Raw genomic sequence first — 16352 nt, 5'->3', positions numbered from 1 at the left:
TCCAGAAATTTTACCATTTATATAATCATCATCATCATCTCCCTGCAGCTCACCAGAAATGACTCTGACCGAACAAACTCCCCCGGTTGATGCAAGAAAAAAACACATGTTTATATAATCATCATCATCACTCTCGGGAAACCGTACCAAACATTACACACATTACAAACAACACGAGGTATAAATCTAAACTAAGAACACATGTTTAAGTAGATGCTGGTGATGCCTTCATTCGCAACTCCACTTCTCGTTTTCGACTCGTTTCCGTGTAGAAAAAACTCGACGATGATGTTTTGTTTTTCAAATCGGGATCAGGCTACGCTTCCGTTGTCTGAGGCGACTTCGTAGTAGTACGGTGTGAGTTTACCGTCTTTCCCGACGGTAGCTTTGAGATGATCGCCGATCTCTTGCAGCATCTTAACTATACGTCGCATCGAAGGCCGGTTGATCGGGAGCGGGCTAGTGCAGAGTAGGCCAATGTTGAGTACCCGGCATATTTCGTCCTTGAAGCACGAATCGAGATTCGGGTCGATGACATGGTCGACCCCCTTCTGATCGAGCGTCGTGCATGCCCATTTCACGATGTCCTTCTCGCCGAACTCAGGATCCACCGGAAGCCGGCCGGTTACCAGCTCCAGAATTACAATGCCGAAGCTGTATATGTCGCTCTTTTCGTTCACGCGAAGCGTGTACGCGTACTCTGTAACGACGATTACGAGAAAATAAATTAACGTTCAAGGATAAAAATACAGCAACAATGAATACAAGATTGATCTACTAACCGGGAGCGATGTAGCCACAAGACCCGGCGATTACGGACATGGATTTCGTGCCCTTGGCGTTAGCATCGACCACGGTGGCGACACCAAAATCCGCAACGCGAGCACCGTAGTCTGCATCGAGCAATATGTTATTCGACTTCACATCTCGGTGAACGATCGGAGGCGAACAATCGTGATGTAAATAGGAAAGTCCCTCGGCGGCATCCATGGCTATCTTGAACCTTACAGGCCAGTCTAGCAACCCGGCTTTTGTGCTGTGCAGCAAGTCACCGAGGCTGCCGTTGGGCATATACTCGTAAACCAAAAGCTTACAATCTCTGGTTGTGCAACAACACCATAACTTCACAATATTCTTATGCCTAATCTTGCCCAGAGTATCGACTTCTGCATCAAAACCATCGTTTTGATGGTTCCCGCCTTTCTCCAGGTCGCTGCTCGGATCATCTGTGGTTTTCGAACGTCCCCACAGCTTTTTCACTGCGACTGCCTCGCCATTGCTTAAAACCACCTTGTAAACCTTTCCGGACGAACCACTTCCTATGACGTTGTCTTCATCCAACGCATCCAATATCTCGTCCTCGCTGAAGCCCAGCTTATGGAACGACATCAACGTCCATTTTGATCTATCTATCGAACTTTTCACCTTCTTGAACTTTTTGTACTTGAAGTAGAACCAGATTACGCCGGCAACGAGCATGAATCCGGCGAGCACAAACATCGATCTCAACAGCCACATGTAGCTGTTGCTCTTGGCTCCATCTCTTCCATTACACAGACCCTCAATATCACCGCATAATCCCAGATTCCCTAGAAAACTATCTCTATACATCTCCTTGGCATAAAGAGGTGGAATATCACCTGAAAGTCGATTGCTCGAAAGATTGAGCCGATTGAGTTTAAGATTCTGCAAGGTTACAGGGATTTTACCAGACAACTGATTCTCAGATAAATCAAGATAATTTAGAACAGTCAAATCCCCAATTTCATCAGGAATATCCCCAGAAAACTGATTGTTTGCTAAGTTGAGCTCGTTTAGCTTCTTCCAAGAATGAATCCCACTTGGAATTTTACCAGACAAGGCATTATTCTGGGCGTAAAGTTTGACTAACTGTCCAAGATTCACAATACTGCTCGGTAAAGATCCAAAGAAGCCATTGTTATCCATAGAAATTTCGAGTAAAGTATCCAAAAACCCAATTTCATCAGGCACCGTACCGGAAAATTTGTTAGCTGATAAAATTAAATTAGAGAGGTTAGACGCACCGGCGATGGTTTTGGAAATTCCGCCGGAAAAAGAGTTGCCGGCGAGATCAAGGAGTGAAACGTGAGGAAGGCCCCAAAATCCTGCCGGGACCTCACCAGAAAGGCTGTTGTGCCCTAATCTCACGCGCTGCAAGCTCCGGCATTCTGCCAGAGTCGCCGGAATCCCACCAGAAAGCAAATTTTCAATCAACAGCAGCTCTTCGAGAGCTCCATTAGAACACAGAGTTTCAGGTATCTGGCCGGAAAATTTGTTGGTTGAAACGTCAATCCAGCGCAGCGACGACCTCCGGCCGAGATTGGGAGGCAACTTTCCGGTTAACTGATTCTGGAACAGCCTCAGCTCGTAGAGATTTGGAGAGTTAGCAATGCTTTCCGGCAATTCACCTCGCAGGTTATTCTCGTAGAGATTGAGTGACTCGAGCGGCAACTCGCACAACTCGGCGGGAATCTGACCCGTCAGATCATTCATGGAGGCGTCGAGCCGCCGCAATGCAGACATGTTCGACCATCCCTTGCTCGGCAGCTCGCCGGACAACGAATTGTTGTAGAGCTCCAGCTGAACAGCGCTCGTCAGATCAGTGAGCGAACTCGGGATTGTACCGGTTAGCGCATTGAACGCCAGGTCTAAATCGGTGAGTCGACCGAGTCGACCCAGCGAGTCAGGGATTTCACCAACCAAACTCGTCTCAGTAAGCCACAGCACCTCGAGTTTAGTGAGGTTCCCCAACTCCGGCGGGATCCGACCCGGAGAGAACGTGTTGTACGACAAGTTGAGCTGCTTCAGTGTAGAAATGTTGCCGAGAAACGCAGGGATCGTTCCTTCCAACAAATTCTCCACCAGCGAGAGCACTTGGAGCCTCGGAAACGCGCCGAAGCTCGCGGGAATGTTACCGGAAAAGTTATTCCCTGTCAAATCGAGGTACTTCAAGTTGGGGAGATCCGCTAGCCTGCTCGGGAGCTCGCCGGTGAGGTAGTTCTGCGCCAAATCGAGATGCTCCAGTGACTGACACAAGGCGAGGTCGTCTTCCAGCAGCGTCGAATTGACGAAATTATCGTAGAATGAAATGGAGCTCAAGCTTTTGAGGCGACAGAGAATGGACGGGAAGGGGCCAGACAGATTGGAGCTGGAGAGGTCCACGGAGACGACCGATCCGGTGGCGGAATCGCACACGACGCCATTCCATTTGCACGGCGTCTGGTCGCTAGGGTTCCAGTTCGACAGCACCGCATTTGGGTCGTCGAATCCCCTTTTGGCTCGCAGCAGATACAATCCTTCTTCATTAAGACAGAAAATCAGAGGCACACACTGAAGCGCAAGAAGGAGGTAGAAGAGAAGCAGACTCCAGCGGCAGCGGCGGTGGCGCTCCATTTTCCGGCGGGTGCGAGCTGAAGGAGAAGAAGACAGAGAAAAATCTGAGGTGGGAGTAAAAGAATTGGGAAATTGACTACGACTATGACATGTTTGCTGAATTGAAAGTGACCTGGAATTTCACATACATATAGACAAAATATATATATCCATTTTAATTTAATTTATCACAATATACATAAATAAATAAATAATTATCAAAAATTGCCACAGTTGAGTCACCCGTAGTCACTCTGTCAGATAAACTTCCAACCATTAATTATTGCAATTTTATTCTTAAACTGTAATGATAAATTCAATCTAATTTTAATTTCCCCAGCCGACAATCATATCGAAATTGGAATAGTATTTTTATGTCACTCATTGGTAAATATTTTGGAATTATAAATCAAAACAAATACATATGTAATAATGTGTCATTTTCGAACATTATCAAAATGAACCAACCAACCAATCCTCTGTTTCTGTGTCACAGTGTAGTTTTTTGTTCTTATTTCTTCTGCTTCCAAAACCCACCCGAATCTGAATCCAAGATTCACTACAACCTGGGTGAAAATGAAATTGCTCTTCTGTCCAAAACTGACACCACATTAATTTAATTTAAATCTAAGCTTTGACGATGCAAGGAAATGTAGTGGACAAAGGTGCACAAAATTTCAAACTATGCGGCGTAACTTATATTTATTTATTTATTTTGTCATGTATTAATTTAGAGGTTTTTATTTTATTTTATTTTATTTGTTTGCAGACTTTGTAAATGTAACACATGTGACAAGTTTTTTCCCCTAATGGGAATTGCTATTGCATAATAGAGTACATGCGTGAGGATATCGCAATCATAATGAACAATTTGACCAATGACCATACAATATGGTAAAATAATTATAACTAATATTCATTGCTTTATCTACTCATTGGTTATTGCATTAAATTTATTTGTTTCTCAAATGTTCATTTATATATAAGTTTCTTAATTACAGATATTACCCAAAAATAAAATAAAATAAAGTGAAATTAACTAGGACAGTAACAAAACGACACGATGGCATTATTTAATGCTTCACCAACCAAAAGATCATGGAAATAATATATAATTATTATTCGGTGAATTTTCGAATAAACAGAATAATGATTATTGTTGTAGGTTGTTGATGATTTTACTCGACAGTTAATGTAGTTATTTATAATTTGATCTAACAATTCTTGACAATTAATTATGTCTTGAATTAAATACTTATCTAACAGCTGCACTAAATTCAAAAACACATTAATTTTCATTCAACGATGTGTAGAAATACAGTGATTTGATTAATTATTTTTTGGTGCAGACATGGACATGATATAATGAGTTAATGTTGGTAGGTAAAATGGACCATATTATTATTGTTTGTAATAATAATTAGTATTATTATACATTAAGTGTTGAAATTAGAAGTATTCTTCAAGTTAAACCAATTAAATGTTACCATGATGAATTTCATTGCCACATGCCTTCACTACAATAATAATAATAATAATAATAATAATAATAATAATAATAATAATAATAATAATTCCATATTGAAGAATTTTCACTACATTGATTAGGTGTGTATGTGTATATATATATATAATGATTGTCGAGGTAGAGATACTTGGACAAATTGTGTTCTGTTTTATTGAAAAGGAAATTAGCTGTCCAAATCACTTTCTAAAATGGCGCGAGTGTCATTTTGCGAGGATTAACTCGTGTTTTACATGCAAACACGCTTTTTAAAATGACCTTTGCCTCTTGGATCATCACTGTGTTTGCCATTAAGCTATGGGAGATGGGCGGCTGTGAGTAGCGCTTTTAAGTGTGGAAAGATGCGCTTCTATTATTCTTTTGGTAGAAGTCGCACTTTATAAGAACAAAAAGTTGAGTACAAAGCGCTTTCAAAAAAAAAGAAAACTTAAATGATGAAAATAGCAAAGTTTGATTTCTTGTTACACAGAGGCAAAAGTATAATTTATACTACAAGGGAATATAGAAATGTGAAAAGCAACCAAGGATGATGAAAGCTAGTTGAGGGCTTTAGTGGTCCCATTCGAAATGGAAAAGGAGAAAGATATAATCCAATGATGATCTACTCCTTGTATTCTAAATTTCACAAGACTTCCACTCTCTTTTCTCTCTTTCTACATATATATAAATTACAATTTCATGAATATTTGAAGATTGGGAGCTCTCATACAGATCTTTCTGGGGCCCCCATTGCCAATCCTTTCACAAACTTTGAGGCAATAAAGATCACAGACACCCTTCCATTTGAGATTTGTTTAATTCAATTTCTTGGCACTTTGATCATATGGGGCAGTATGGCATGGCATGCATGCCCTCCTCAACTTCCTTTTGCTGTCTTTCAGTTGAATACTCCTATAGTTAAATAATGACCCAATTAGTGGCAAGATACAGTAAGCTTAATTAATTAGCAGCAGCAAATAGGAGTGATGATGATGGTGATTGCCAGTTGCCACTGCTGTGGACAATAAGCAAGAAGTGGCTAGCTAGCTAGATAGCTAGATAGCTAGCAAGCTTATGCCTTACTCACATCACATGCGCACTGTAATTCTCTTCTTTACAGTCAATATCATCATCAATAGTGTGCACACTACTAGTGATCACTACTTTTGGTGCAATTCTTGATTTTCTTCAGACACATGATTACTTTAAGAAGCCTGTTTTGGCGACTGGACTTGTCACAACAGCTAGGCTGTAAGCATCTTGGGCAGGTGTGCTTCACTTTAAAACAAACTTGTACTAATAATCACTCAATCCTTCCTTCCACTAGTAAAATACTACGGGTAGAGTAGTAGATCAACTATATAAATCATCATCAGGTGAGTAACACCTGTATCAGTAGCAGGTATAGGTAGAGACTAGGGTGGTATATATATATATTCATATATATATATGTTCTTTGGCACCTGCAGGACTTCTGATGAAAGAAATACAATAAATATAAATTACTTTTATGAAGATGATGATATTGTATTTAATGGTGGATTGGAAGGTAATGACTGAAGGGGGATAGGTTTAAATGCTATTCACGTGGAATAGCAAGGGGAGAGAATATATGAAGTCAGACTCAGGAGGGGATGGTCCCTGCAGGCACTGCCAGCCACCGTCTTCATTTATTTCTAGTGTAAATTTAATTAATTAATGGCATGAAATCACAGCAGATAGATTCCCATTAAGAATGCAATCTTGTAGTTAAGAACCAAAGAATCATGTAATGGGGGGTTAGTTCAACTAATCATCTAATTGATTAATCCAAAGTTAAATACTAACAAATCATACCCACATATGCATGCAGACAAAAATCAAAGGGAGGGAGGCTAGAAATTGTCTAAAAATATCATGAAACTAAAATATATAAATTTGTTACAACATCATCAACAGCTGTCAAGTGTTGTTTTGGTACTTTAGTCCTAAATAGACATTGATTGACTGCTATATATCCCTATGGCTCTCTTGACCTCCATGCAAAGACCTTGTAAGGTAATTGTTGGATGTTTTATCCATTGTATATTGTGTGTATTGCTTGCCAGTTTCATGTATTTTTACACACAATGACAAAAAAATTCAACTTTTAAAGGAGAAGAAAGACAAGATGGGAAATTCCCAAGCCATGCTATGTCTGCGGCTAGGGCATGGTCAATTATTTTCCAAAATTCTGATGTAAGCAAGACAGTATATATATACCCAAAAAAAAGGTTGATAGGAAATGAGATTTATGTAGTGGAGAAACAGGAACAGAATGATTACATGAATAGGAGCTTTATGTAATGGAGAAACATGAGCCCCTTGAATAGAGGGAATAAGTGGTGAGACAGACCATTGTAATAAACCATGAAAGGGCAGAAACATAAGCAAAAAAAAAGTGTCCTTGCTACCAATAACATCAAGCAGGCAATGAAATCAATACTCCAATCTTTCCTTCTTTTTTTCTTTCATGCTTTAGCACAAATAATAATAGTCCAACTAAATGGCTGAATTTATTTCTTCAATCCCACCTAAATTCTTGATTCATGAACATGGGCTCCTCATGCACCAGGAAGGGAACACTATGATGCTATCTTTCATGATGATAATATCCCACAATTCTCCACCTTCCTTTTTTTCTTGATTATACTAATCCAGATTCTGATCAAAGCTTTCAATTATGATAACGGATAGAGTGGTTGGGGCCCTATTAATGGCCTTTGTATGAATTCAGAAATTAGGTTGTTGGCTCAATCTGCTTCAAGGATTAAATAGTCCTAATAGCAAGTTATTAGTGGGTACAGATATTTTCTTATTTATGTATGAAATATGTATTATCTAATTCTCATCTACTAACAAACATACAGTTTTTGTGCCCTTAATGGAAGAAGTTTTCTTAAACTCATCTCTTTTTATCCAGTCATTAGTTCAACTAACATATGCAACACACGTTTCTGTCCGTGGACTAAAATTAGATTAACACTCAAGGTATACCATAGTGCCTTGAAGGGTTGGTATTCAACTATTTTAATATTTGGTTTGAAATTAAAATTATACCTATTATTTAATTAATTGCATTTTTAGACATTTGTACAATACTCTTCTCCAGCTTTAACTACTTTTCTATATTAATGAAGTATTAGAATACATTCGCAATTTTAATCTGTTGTAATTTGCAAGCTAGACGTGAATTAGTGGTACTACTGAACAATTTAGAATAAAATTTCAAGAATTTCAAAAATTAGAAGATGTCTTGCAAAATTAATTGGGTTCAAAGTTCCATCATTAATCCTAATTCCATGATTTAATGTGTGTTCATTAAATCGGTGGTGTTACTGCCTTCAATCAATTATTGTTTGTCTACTACATGCAGTTTCTTATAAGGGCTATCCAATTTCAAATTACACAAAAGGTAACATTTGGTACAAACAGGTCACCAACACTTACTATACATCTAATTATGGCTGATCCTGATCATGCAACTAGTTTTGTTTTGTTTTGTTTTGTTTTGTTTTGAAGGATTTTGGTGGATTTTCACTATTCATCCAATTTTTTTTCCCCAAAAACATCAAATCAAACACCTATTTTTTATTTTTTATATTATACTAAAAATCAATTTTATATTCAAAATATCACATCAAACCCTATTTATATCACATCATACAACTATTCAAATTCAAAATTTTTACTATTCAAATCCCAACTCAAAATCCAAACCCCCAAACAAACACACCCTTACTAGCTGGGGACATTGGACATAACCAGGCCCAATAACATGTTGGGCTAACACTTCTAAGGCTTAACATCAGTGTTATTGAACCAATAAAAGTAGATACCAAGAAACAACCAGTTGGACCAGATGGAAATGTGTGCCCTAATTCATGATTACGTGTACTCCAATACTGCATTTTAGGAACGTCATGCATCCTTTCACGGGAAGTTGTGAAGCATAATATCCTACCGAAAATTCACATTTTAGCTATCAATCACTAGCAGATTGCAACAGCAGTTGTCATAAAGATAATAGATATTCCAAATAGAGGCAACAAATAATGGTGTTGTAAGACCAAAAAAACATAACAAAGCAGGCGAAAAGAATCAAGAATAACAAACCCAGCAATAAAGTCACATGTTCTCAGCCAAAAAGACCTGACATGCAGTGACGATGCTCTCTTGAAATAATATACTATTTCAGAACAGAATTCAGTTATTCACAGAGCATGAGAAAAAGTATAGAAAAACATTACTAAGGAAGCCAACCTTTAAAATGTATAGGCAGGATGATTCCGAATCCCGGAAGAAAATTTTGGTTCTTTCAGTTTCTTGCAAGGCAAAGATATCTATATGAGTTCCCTTTGCTTCCACTCCAGACAGATAATTAGTTGCATCTCTTATAAATGTGTTGTGCTGCATTAATTCCATTGCAAGCAAATAACACGTCCGAAATGGAAATCAAGGTAGCTGAAACTGCAACCGGGCCAAGTCAAGAAATCTCTGAACAAGATGTGCCATTGCTGGAAAATAAAGGTCTGCCTGAAATTGAACGAACCCTCATCCAGCAAGCTATTAGCCAGACATTTGAGAGCACCGCAAACCTGGCCAATCTTCTTCCGACAGGATCGGTGCTTGCTTTTCAGCTTCTGGCCCCAATATTCTCAAACCAGGGAGAGTGTGATGCCGTTAGTCGAATGCTCACGGCTGGGCTTGTGGCTCTCTGTGGCCTGTCTTGTTTCTTGTTCAGCTTCACAGACAGCTTCAAGGACCAGAAGGGGAATATTTGTTATGGGTTTGCCACCTTTCGTGGCATGTGGTTCATTGATGGATCAGCAACCATACCACCAGAGCTTGCAGCCAAGTACAAGCTGAAATTTATTGATTTTGCACATGCATTCATGTCAATATTGGTTTTCGCAGCCATTGCATTGTTTGATCAAAATGTAGTGCACTGTTTCTACCCAGAACCCTCACCTGGAACAAAGGAGGTCCTCACTGCACTGCCCGTCGGGATCGGAGTTGCCTGCAGTATGTTGTTTGTTGTTTTTCCTACTAAACGACATGGTATTGGCTTTCCACTCACTGGCAATTAAATCTGCAAACATTTCAAATTGATGAGGATGTATGCTTGGCCTTGTTCATCACCAGGGCATCACTGCTTGTTGTTCTTTAATGTGAATAACACAAAGTGAAGCCAAAAACCTCTGTATATTATAATCATTCAGGTGAGTGTTTAAGGGTGATATCATCCTTCTAACAGAATCTGAATCCATGAAATGGTTCACATAAAAGTAAACACAAAATACAAGAAATTGGAAAGCAGCACAAAAAATTCTTGCAAGTCAAAAAATAATATGAGCATAAGAGAAATTCTTGCAATAACCTTTTATTGGCTCGCCAAGACTTCATTCATTGATTCTTACAATGGTTGAATCTAACATTAGATCATCATGCAACAGACAAGGTTTCCATGAAACTCTAATCATGCCCAAGACTCATGAATAACTATCCATATAGATCCAATTACAATTCACAAAGAAAATCAGCTTACCAACTTTTATATTCAACTTGATGAAGTACTCTGGAATTCATCCATCAGTTTAGAGTGTAACAATTCAGCAGCTTCCCGCACTTTCTTCCTATCCCAAAATCCATCCAACAAGGAATTCCATGTTGTCACATCAGGAATGCATCTATCAGTTACCATCTCCTCAACTATCCGAACAGCTTTGTACAGATCTTTCTTGCAGAAGCAGTGTATAAGAGATTCAAAGGTTTTTGCCTCGACTGATATGCCTCTACTTCGCAAGCTAAGATATAGCTGGAAAGCCTGGTTAGGATGACCCTCAGAACAAAGACCTTGAATTACTCTGTTGTGAATGCAGACATGAAGGCCCCATGTTACACGGTTAGGGGTAATACCTGAAAGAACCATTTCATCAAGGAAGTTTGCTGCTTTCTGGAATTTGTTTATTTCACAAAAACCAATAATTATCTTTGAGTAAAGCCCTGCATCAGGTTTCAAGTCCTGAAGCTTCATTCTGTCAAGAATTTGGACTGCTTCATGAATTTTACCTTCCTTGCACAATCCATAAATCAGGGAGCTATAAGTTATAAAATTTGGAAGTAGGTTCTTCTGAACCATCCTATCGAACAGTTTCATTGCTTGCAAAGAATGCCCATTCTTGCAAAGACCATCAATAAGGGAACTATAGGTATAGACATTGGGCTCAATGCTCTTGCTCTTCATCTCCTTGAGCAATTGCAAGGCATCATCCAACCTATTTAACTGACAAAATCCGTGTATCAAGCAACTATATGTAACAACCGTGGGTGAGCAGTTCTTTGCCTCCATTTCAATCAAAAGCTCTTTGGCTTCAAGAGTTCTCCCAGCTCTACATAACCCATTAATCAAAGTGCCATAAGTGTATGAATCTGGAGTGTGCCCCCGGTTCGGCATCTCCCGGAAGATCCGGAAAGCAGAATCCATAGTTCCGCTGCTCTTGCATAGTGCTTTGATCAGAACATTAAGCGAAGCAACACTAACTGGAACCCCTGTCTGCCTCATAAACCGATAAAACCTGAACGCCATTTTCAACTGGCTTTCGTTGACAAGAATGGAAAACACTGTTACATAAGACTTCGCCGTGGGCTCAACTCCATAATCCTTCATCATCCCAAACACCCTCAGCACTTCATGGGGCTTGTGAACTCTAGCATAAGCCCTGAGAATGGACAAGAATATACCTTCAGTAACATCGCACTTCTCTCGCTTCATCCTTACGAGCATATCATCTGCGGGTAAAAACCTGTTAGCAGAGAGCAGTCTCCGAATCATCAACCCAAATGTACTATGATCGTGCCGGAAGCCATTAGAATACTCAGCTGTGGCAGCGTCGAATATGGACAGTGCTTTATCCAAATCCTTTTCGGACGAAATCAACCCCTCGACGAGAGCAGGCGTGATATTCTTTGGCCACTTCATCATGCACCTATTGCCCCCTCCTCCTCCTACCCTTCTCAAATACTTTGCTTTAAGATTTTCTCACAGTCATTTCGTCGAACAGTTTGAAGCCCATCAACGACCATAAATTTCCGCCAACATAATCGTATCATTCAAATTCACGTCACCACATGTAACGCCACAACATTAAGCACCACCCCAACAATCCGAAGCCGGATAAGAACGACGTCCACTTGCTCGCCGCCGATTTGCTCGACGCTACGTGGACACTCGGATTCACTGATTCATATGAACTTACGCAGCGACAGACCAGAGCCTTGTCAATTGCCCTTTCAATAAATGGGCCGAATCCTCCTCCGCCTATAGTATAGAATGTACGGGTCGGGTTATTCTATTGGGCCAACCCAATTACCCATCTGCTCAATTATATGTATTGGAAGGAAGGCCCAGTTGGATAAAAGTGGATAGAATGATGATGATGGATTGGAGGGATAATGCAAAATTTGATTGGAAGAAGTGATAGAAGACAAGCTGAAGGTCTGATTTAGAGCCTTACAGTTGGAGGAGGATAAGATAAGAGTGGCCCACTTCATGTGCACGTCATCCAACTATGTAATTACGTCAGCTTTTCTTTCCGTGTAATTAATAGTGTACTAGAATACTTCTTAATTAATTAATTTAATGATATAAAATCACATACTATTGCCAATTTTGGGCTCGTTTACTCTTTACCTACGAATTTTTCAAAGTTTTTGCGGTAACATTTATTTTAATATTATATTAAATATCAAATTTTGACTTTTAAAATTATATAAAATTTAAAATTATTGTCTAACATAGCATTGATATTTCAAGTAAAGATTATTTAAATATTATTCTTTCTAATTTTTTTTCAAAAAATTTCACAAAACAAACATACTTCATTTCACATTATTGATCCAATTCAACTCAAGACATTAAATGAGTATTTATTGATTCTCATCTTATTTTTATATTATTCCATAGTATTTCAATATCTAATATAAAAATATATCTATTTAAAAATGCAGGATTTTTTTTTAATTACTATTTCAATTAGTAAAAAGTTTTTAAATATTTTTAAGAATATAAATATTGTGATTTTGAAATTAAAAGTAAAAAGTTTCAAATAATAAAATATCAATAAGAATTTTATTTAATATGAATTTTCGCATTATCAAAAAAAATTATGATATTTAAAAAGACATTGAAAAAATAATAGTTTATATTATTATTAATTAAATTAATGGATAGAACATTTATATAAATTATGGATATCAAAACTTATTTTTAATGGAAAACATTTCTACCGTATTTTAATTTTCATCCAAAAAAAAAAAAATCAGAAAAAAAATAAAATATAAAAAAATCGAAACTAATCGAAAAGTATTGTAACACACCCTAAATCCGTGAGATAAAATAAAATCGGAGAAAAATCTAAAGAATATCGACCGCTCGTTTTGTCAGGCGGAAGCATCCACTCAAACGTCCTCGCCATCCTCCCCGGCGCATGTTAGCTCGCCCGTAGCCTCCGCCACCACCACCAACTACAGCAACAAATTCTCTGCATTACCTGCAACGCACCACTCTCTCGGCAGCCAGAATGGAATCTCGCGTGCTCAGCGGCGCGACCATTCGCGGCCTGGCATTGTCAATGAAGCCGGCATCGAGGCTCACTGGAACCTGCAGCTTCCCGGCAAAGCTCACTGGAACCTGCAGTTTTCCGGCGAGGCACAGCGACCGCGGAAGCTTGGTATTGAGGACGCAAATTCCACCAATCATTCCGCAGGAATCTTCACCGGTCAGCGTGGTTTCTCCAGCAGCGAAGAGGATTTGCCTCCATCCGTGCTTAGCAGCATCCTCTTCGCCAGCAGAAGGCAGCCCCGGCGGTAAGGTCGGCTTTCTCGAGAAATACCCCGCTCTTGTCACCGGATTCTTCTTCTTCATGTGGTAAGTTACGTGACCTTACTAACCTGCACCGCTGGTGCACGATCCGCTCATCGTCGTTTGAATCGTCTAACTGAATTGATTGAATTTTAATAAACTGCCATTGCTGCTTGTATAAGGTACTTCCTGAACGTGATATTCAACATCATCAACAAGAAGATCTACAATTACTTCCCCTACCCCTAGTAAGCATCTTATAATTTAAGTTTTAATCACTGTGATTAATAAAACTTGGACTGATTGATGCTAATCAATTGGCTATCCATCCCTGCAGTTTTGTGTCCGCAGTTCATCTCCTTGTTGGTGTTGTATATTGTCTACTAAGCTGGATTGTAGGCCTCCCGAAGCGCGCCGTAAGTGATCTCTTCAATCAGGGATGGTTCATGACGTTAATGCTATTATGATTCTGTTTATCTTGGTGCTTATGATTCGTGTATTTAAGCTAACTAACCATGTCTTATGATGTTGTTGATATTTTTAATAACAAGCACTAACATGTTTGTCGCCACGTCTTTATCTGTGAATTCATTCGAATGGAATCTGTGTAAGGGCATATGCAATATTTGCACTCGTGATTGCATTCTGAGGGATTTTCATAATTGCAAACTTACTGATGATAAATTCTTCAAGGATGCAATAGTACACGGGATTCTAGTTTCTTCTTTATGGTTTCAAATGAGAAAGAAGTTCATTTGCATGGTTATTCACTAAATCTAGAGTCGATTATTGATGTTCTGCTTTCGTGTCTAGCCAATCGACTCAAACCTCTTGAAGCTGCTCATCCCAGTTGCTATCTGCCATGCTATAGGCCATATAACTAGTAATGTCTCTTTTGCTGCAGTTGCAGTCTCATTCACTCATACCATCAAAGGTAAAATATTTATCAATTCAATTGAGTTTAGAGCAACGATATCTTTTGCCTTATTAAATAGTCTGATTTTTGGTTCTTTTGCTCTGCTTGGATCAGCACTTGAGCCTTTCTTCAATGCTGCGGCTTCACAGTTCATACTTGGACAACAGATACCGTGGGCATTGTGGTTGTCGCTGGCTCCAGTTGTTATTGGTAATCCTTAATGTTGTTTTTGTCAAAATCTACCGTTCACTATACACTTTCATGTAATACAAAACAAAAGAAGTGAGCAGCTTTGCTCTGAATTGTGGGATGTGTTCTTATCTTCTATGTTAGTTTTAAAATATACAGAATAAATTGCAGGTGTCTCAATGGCATCCCTGACTGAATTATCTTTCAACTGGACGGGATTTATTAGTGCTATGATTTCCAACATCTCATTCACTTACCGGAGCATATACTCGAAGAAAGCTATGGTTAAATGCTTCCCTTTGTTTCTCAATAAAACTGGAAGCTATGGCTCGAACTTTCTATTTGATCAATAGGTTCTTTGCAGACCGATATGGATAGCACTAACTTGTATGCCTACATCTCAATCATCGCCCTCATTGTCTGCCTCCCGCCTGCCATTATTGTAAGTCTAGCAAGACCAACAGCAGTGCCACTCTTACAACCTTGGGTTAGTTCCTATTGCTTTAACAACATCTTGATTCTTTCCTTGTATGATTATCTTGCACAGATCGAGGGACCTCAACTGATGAAGCATGGATTCAATGATGCAATTGCTAAAGTGGGTCTTACAAAGTTCATCACTGATCTGTTCTGGGTGGGAATGTTTTACCACCTCTACAATCAGGTTAGAGCACTATACATACATATATAAACGTCGTAATTTAGCCTAGTGCAGCTGTCTCAAAACATTACCCTCTACAATGATTTGGAACCTGAGAATCATCGATCATGCTTGTTTCTGTTTCAATATCCTCAGCTGGCAACCAACACCCTGGAGAGAGTGGCGCCGCTCACCCATGCAGTTGGGAATGTCTTGAAACGAGTTTTCGTGATCGGTTTCTCCATCTTAGTCTTTGGTAAGAACTCTGCTACTCTGCCTGGCCCCAATCTAGTAATAATTACAATGATATAAACGACTGATTTAAGTATGAATGAAAAACTCTTAACAGGTAACAAGATTTCACTGCAAACCGGCATCGGCACCGGCATTGCCATCGCCGGAGTTGCGATCTACTCCTTAATCAAGGCCAAGATGGAAGAAGAGAAAAGGGTAAGCAGCAGAATCCACACTCAGCAATACTGTTATTATTCGAATTACCAGTCTGCTGTTCTTCAATGTTGAATGACTGAATCTCTTTTTATGTTTCCTGACAGCAAATGAAATCATCCTGAGCAGACACTGATGCAAAGGCATGGAAGAAACCACTCTCCAACCTGCTGCTGCCTTTTATTTATTTGTTACCAAAAACATTTGAAGAACTTCTCTCCCCAACTACGTGTTTGTGTTATTACATAATTTCGTCGACACCCATTTCTTCTCTTGAACTTGAATGTTCTCTGACTTGAATAATATTTGCGCCTGTCCCCATCGTTGAACCCATGATTTGAATTTGTGTCAATTTGCAATCATTTTGCCTAAAAACTGGATC

At 39.1% G+C, this 16352-nt stretch overlaps 4 protein-coding genes and 1 long non-coding RNA gene across 5 annotated transcripts; 2 read left to right on the top strand and 3 right to left on the bottom strand.

The window, feature by feature from the left end:
* On the bottom strand, positions 1-3526 carry LOC127247442 (receptor-like protein kinase HSL1). Its single transcript, XM_051269272.1, has 2 exons — positions 783-3526; positions 1-700 (listed from the first exon to the last, which is right to left on the bottom strand). Exons 1-2 carry the CDS (start codon positions 3412-3414, stop codon positions 312-314), a joined length of 3021 nt encoding a protein of 1006 aa, XP_051125229.1. The 5' UTR covers positions 3415-3526; the 3' UTR covers positions 1-311.
* A 5837-nt stretch (positions 3527-9363) lies between these two features.
* Positions 9364-10132, top strand: LOC127247444 (protein DMP6-like). Its single transcript, XM_051269274.1, has one exon. It carries the CDS (start codon positions 9364-9366, stop codon positions 10003-10005), a length of 642 nt encoding a protein of 213 aa, XP_051125231.1. The 3' UTR covers positions 10006-10132.
* LOC127247443 (pentatricopeptide repeat-containing protein At5g46100) lies at positions 9887-12429 on the bottom strand. Its single transcript, XM_051269273.1, has 2 exons — positions 10464-12429; positions 9887-10007 (listed from the first exon to the last, which is right to left on the bottom strand). Exon 1 carries the CDS (start codon positions 11898-11900, stop codon positions 10476-10478), a length of 1425 nt encoding a protein of 474 aa, XP_051125230.1. The 5' UTR covers positions 11901-12429; the 3' UTR covers positions 9887-10007; positions 10464-10475.
* Positions 12430-13309: 880 nt separating this feature from the next.
* On the top strand, positions 13310-16303 carry LOC127248048 (triose phosphate/phosphate translocator, chloroplastic-like). Its single transcript, XM_051270192.1, has 11 exons — positions 13310-13844; positions 13961-14026; positions 14116-14194; positions 14592-14712; positions 14809-14904; positions 15055-15167; positions 15248-15325; positions 15431-15547; positions 15680-15779; positions 15873-15973; positions 16078-16303. The coding sequence occupies exons 1-11, from the start codon at positions 13498-13500 to the stop codon at positions 16093-16095; spliced, it is 1236 nt and encodes a 411-aa protein (XP_051126149.1). The 5' UTR covers positions 13310-13497; the 3' UTR covers positions 16096-16303.
* Positions 15431-16159, bottom strand: LOC127248050 (uncharacterized). The gene is made up of 2 exons (XR_007837965.1): positions 16022-16159; positions 15431-15811 (listed from the first exon to the last, which is right to left on the bottom strand). It is a non-coding gene; the product is annotated as an uncharacterized LOC127248050 (long non-coding RNA).
* Positions 16304-16352: the final 49 nt, after the last annotated feature.

The sequence above is a fragment of the Andrographis paniculata genome, unplaced genomic scaffold (assembly GCF_009805555.1).
Source record: "Andrographis paniculata isolate CXL003 unplaced genomic scaffold, ASM980555v1 Contig32END, whole genome shotgun sequence".
Classification (NCBI taxonomy): Eukaryota; Viridiplantae; Streptophyta; class Magnoliopsida; order Lamiales; family Acanthaceae; genus Andrographis; species Andrographis paniculata.
Note: the sequence above shows the minus strand (reverse complement) of the source record. Positions and strands in the feature narration are given on the sequence as shown.

What these genes read in the sequence shown, in the direction of transcription:
- LOC127247442 (XM_051269272.1), bottom strand. Translation starts at nt 3,414, where the DNA reads ATGGAGCGCCACCGCCGCTGCCGCTGGAGTCTGCTTCTCTTCTACCTC. An exon ending in TTGTGGCTACATCGCTCCCG is followed by an intron (nt 701 to 782) that starts GTTAGTAGATCA and finishes TCGTCGTTACAG; the next exon opens with AGTACGCGTACACGCTTCGC.
- LOC127247444 (XM_051269274.1), top strand. Translation starts at nt 9,364, where the DNA reads ATGGAAATCAAGGTAGCTGAAACTGCAACCGGGCCAAGTCAAGAAATC.
- LOC127247443 (XM_051269273.1), bottom strand. Translation starts at nt 11,900, where the DNA reads ATGATGAAGTGGCCAAAGAATATCACGCCTGCTCTCGTCGAGGGGTTG.
- LOC127248048 (XM_051270192.1), top strand. Translation starts at nt 13,498, where the DNA reads ATGGAATCTCGCGTGCTCAGCGGCGCGACCATTCGCGGCCTGGCATTG. An exon ending in TTTACCACCTCTACAATCAG is followed by an intron (nt 15,548 to 15,679) that starts GTTAGAGCACTA and finishes CAATATCCTCAG; the next exon opens with CTGGCAACCAACACCCTGGA. An exon ending in TTTCTCCATCTTAGTCTTTG is followed by an intron (nt 15,780 to 15,872) that starts GTAAGAACTCTG and finishes AACTCTTAACAG; the next exon opens with GTAACAAGATTTCACTGCAA.